At 39.1% G+C, this 2765-nt stretch overlaps 1 protein-coding gene across 1 annotated transcript; it reads right to left on the bottom strand.

The window, feature by feature from the left end:
* Positions 1-338: 338 nt before the first annotated feature.
* On the bottom strand, positions 339-1760 carry GCK72_026226 (uncharacterized protein; the record flags this gene model as incomplete). Its single annotated transcript, XM_053736748.1, has 4 exons — positions 339-1180; positions 1224-1455; positions 1504-1603; positions 1657-1760. 4 exons carry the CDS (start codon positions 1758-1760, stop codon positions 339-341), a joined length of 1278 nt encoding a protein of 425 aa, XP_053580314.1.
* Between the last annotated feature and the right edge of the window lie 1005 nt (positions 1761-2765).

The following is a 2765-nucleotide window of genomic DNA, read 5'->3' as shown; positions in this document are numbered from 1 at the left end:
TATTAGTCCATTTTTTTTTTCTTTACCTGAGACTATCTCGTGAGGGATATGTTTCAAGTCTTCTTTGTATCTTATAGCCTCCTATCCCTTGAAGTAAAAAAAAAAAAAAATAAAAAAAAAATAAACGGCGATGAAGAAGAATAAAACAAAGCAGAACTCAAATTAGGTGTACTTTTTCGCTGCTCGGATTGCCTTGAAGAAAGTAATTCCTTTCAGTTGTGAACCTGGAGCAATTCTCGCATCCAGAACTTTGAGGACTCTTTGATCTTTTAGAATATCTTTCTTCTTGCGTTCGGCAGACACCTATAAGATAATTATTGAAAAATATAAGTGAAAACTTAAACCTTGTATGTTGGATCTATTTCAAGAGCTTCTTTGTCAAACTTCAGCTTGCTCGCCTCCTGTCGGAGACATTTGAAAAGTTCTGACAGTAATGGTGTCGATCTGCCTCTTGTGTCAACAACACATGCCTCCAGATTACGATGTTGCGATTCCACAGAGTTTGTAGTACGAGGCAAATGGCGGAAAGATCGGTCCGAGACGTTCCAGGTGACTGGAGGAAATTTCAAAACTCTGACCGGTCCAACGTAGAAGTTTCGAATATACTTCACGAAACTCTGCATTTCGGCCGTCAGCGGAGTGGGAAGAAGTGTGCAAATGTCATTGAAATCCTGGACTGCTGTAGCTGGATCTCCAAATGGCAAACAACGAAGAAGACTCCAGAATTCATACAACGAACTTCCGTAAACCGTCAAACCTTGCAATTTAAGCTGCTTGAGCCGTCGGAACCAATCCTGTAGCAAATGGAAAAAACAGTACGTCTGGCGAATATTGGGAAATGCATTCTTGATAGCTGTTGATTGTCCAATTTCGAGGTCTCCTAAATAATCTCGTGGATCCCATTGGGGTATGATTGATTTCAAACGTCGAAGCACATAATCGTAGTCCACGATGTGGCGGGAACTCATCAGAACATGAACTACTGGAAACGTGGATTCGCTGAAGGTAGCATGAATTGTCCAAAGCTGAACGAATGGTGGTTGTGCTACTGAGAATGTTCCGTCTGATAAGAGCAACGCTGACTTCTCCAATACTTCAAGTCCCACTTTTGATCCGAATGCAACGTATCTATTTCCGTTTGTCTGATTAACTTCATCGAATATTAAAAACGGTTCTTTATCTGAATATAATGTTTTGAAGAAGAAAATCTATTAACTGATCACCATTATCCAGAGTCATGACTCCTTGAAAAACAGGATTTTGTGAATCAACAGCATCCGTATCTACACACTTCACGTCTCTTGCTCGTTGAATCATACGAGTGAGTGCACTATTGGATCCCGCCACTACTATTGCACGTGATCCGAATTTAGTTTTTGTGTCGTGAAGAAGAGTTCTCGGTGGTAAGTCAGTTGTTTTCGCTTGGTCGCGTAGTTCAGAACGAGCTATTCTTGCCTAATTTATTCAGATAAGTACCTTTTTAAAACACGCATTATAGCTTACTTCCACAAGTCCGTCGTCGGGAGGATGTCCTGAGTGATCTCTTGTGATGGAGATGACTCCGTTCTCACGCTTTGCTAATGCAAGACACTGTATCTTTTTTCTAAAGATATCGTGTATAGTAATGGATAATTTTATATAATTTCAGAAAATTACCTGTCGGCGCAATGCAATAGTTCTGCACCGTCTTTGTACATTTTCACCGGTCGTATGGAATATCCACCGTACGCGTAAATCGGTCGGAAGTTACGAGAAGTCATTCTATAAACGGAATCGGTTCTATACAGAACTCAAATCGTAGATAAAAAAACAAAAACTCAATAAAAACATTTTACTGAAAAAACTTGTATTATTTTATCATGTAATTCTTCAAATTTCCCTGAATTCTAACAAAAAATACGCAATATTTATTTTTTTTAAGCGAAAGATATGATTTTCGCAATTCTGTGCAAACACCACCACGCGCAATTGCGGACCTGGGTTCGCAAACGTCGTGGTTCGCAACCATCGCGTTTTCAACTGTCGGGTTCGCAAACGTCGTGGTTCGCAAACGTCGCGGTTCGCAACTGACGGGTTCGCAAACGTCTAGGAGCCGAAAAATACAAATGTGAAGGCATGTTATGCTGAAAATGCAATTATGAGAATAAAGAACAAGTTGGAAAAGTGGTTTACTGCTACAGATAGCTTCGAATGGACGAGAGTATTAAGTGATATTGTTGAAGGTTTGAACGATACGTATATGGACTCAATTGGAACAAGTCCCAATAAAGTCACAAGCAATAATTCACAAAAGATTTGGAATCGTCTATACGGTACTGTTCAATCTCGTTCTCCAAAGTATAAAGTTGGTGATCCCGTCAGAGTACTTTTGGAAAATTCTCCCTTTGCGAAAGGTACAAGGGCAAAATGGACTAGTGAAGTGTTCAAAGTTGTCAAAATAATCGAATACGACATTCCTGTTTACATTTTGGCAGATGTGGAGGAAAACGAAGTAGATGGCATATGGTATGAAGAAGAGATGGTTTTGTACAGAAAGCCAGATGTTTAGTGATATTTTGAAAAATATTAAAGAATTTCGAATTTTTTCTGTTTTTTGTCTTTTTCTTTTTCCCACTTGTTCATTTTTCATTTATGGACGGGCCGAAGTGGTCTTGTGGAAACACTCATTGTTCCAAAGCATTGCTTGTATTTGTGTCACAAGTGTTAATAATTTACATTGTCACTCTTGTCGCTTTATATAAAATTTGTACTCTTGACTACCCCCA

The sequence above is a fragment of the Caenorhabditis remanei genome, chromosome X (genome assembly GCF_010183535.1).
Source record: "Caenorhabditis remanei strain PX506 chromosome X, whole genome shotgun sequence".
Lineage (NCBI taxonomy): Eukaryota > Metazoa > Nematoda > Chromadorea > Rhabditida > Rhabditidae > Caenorhabditis > Caenorhabditis remanei.
Note: the sequence above shows the minus strand (reverse complement) of the source record. Positions and strands in the feature narration are given on the sequence as shown.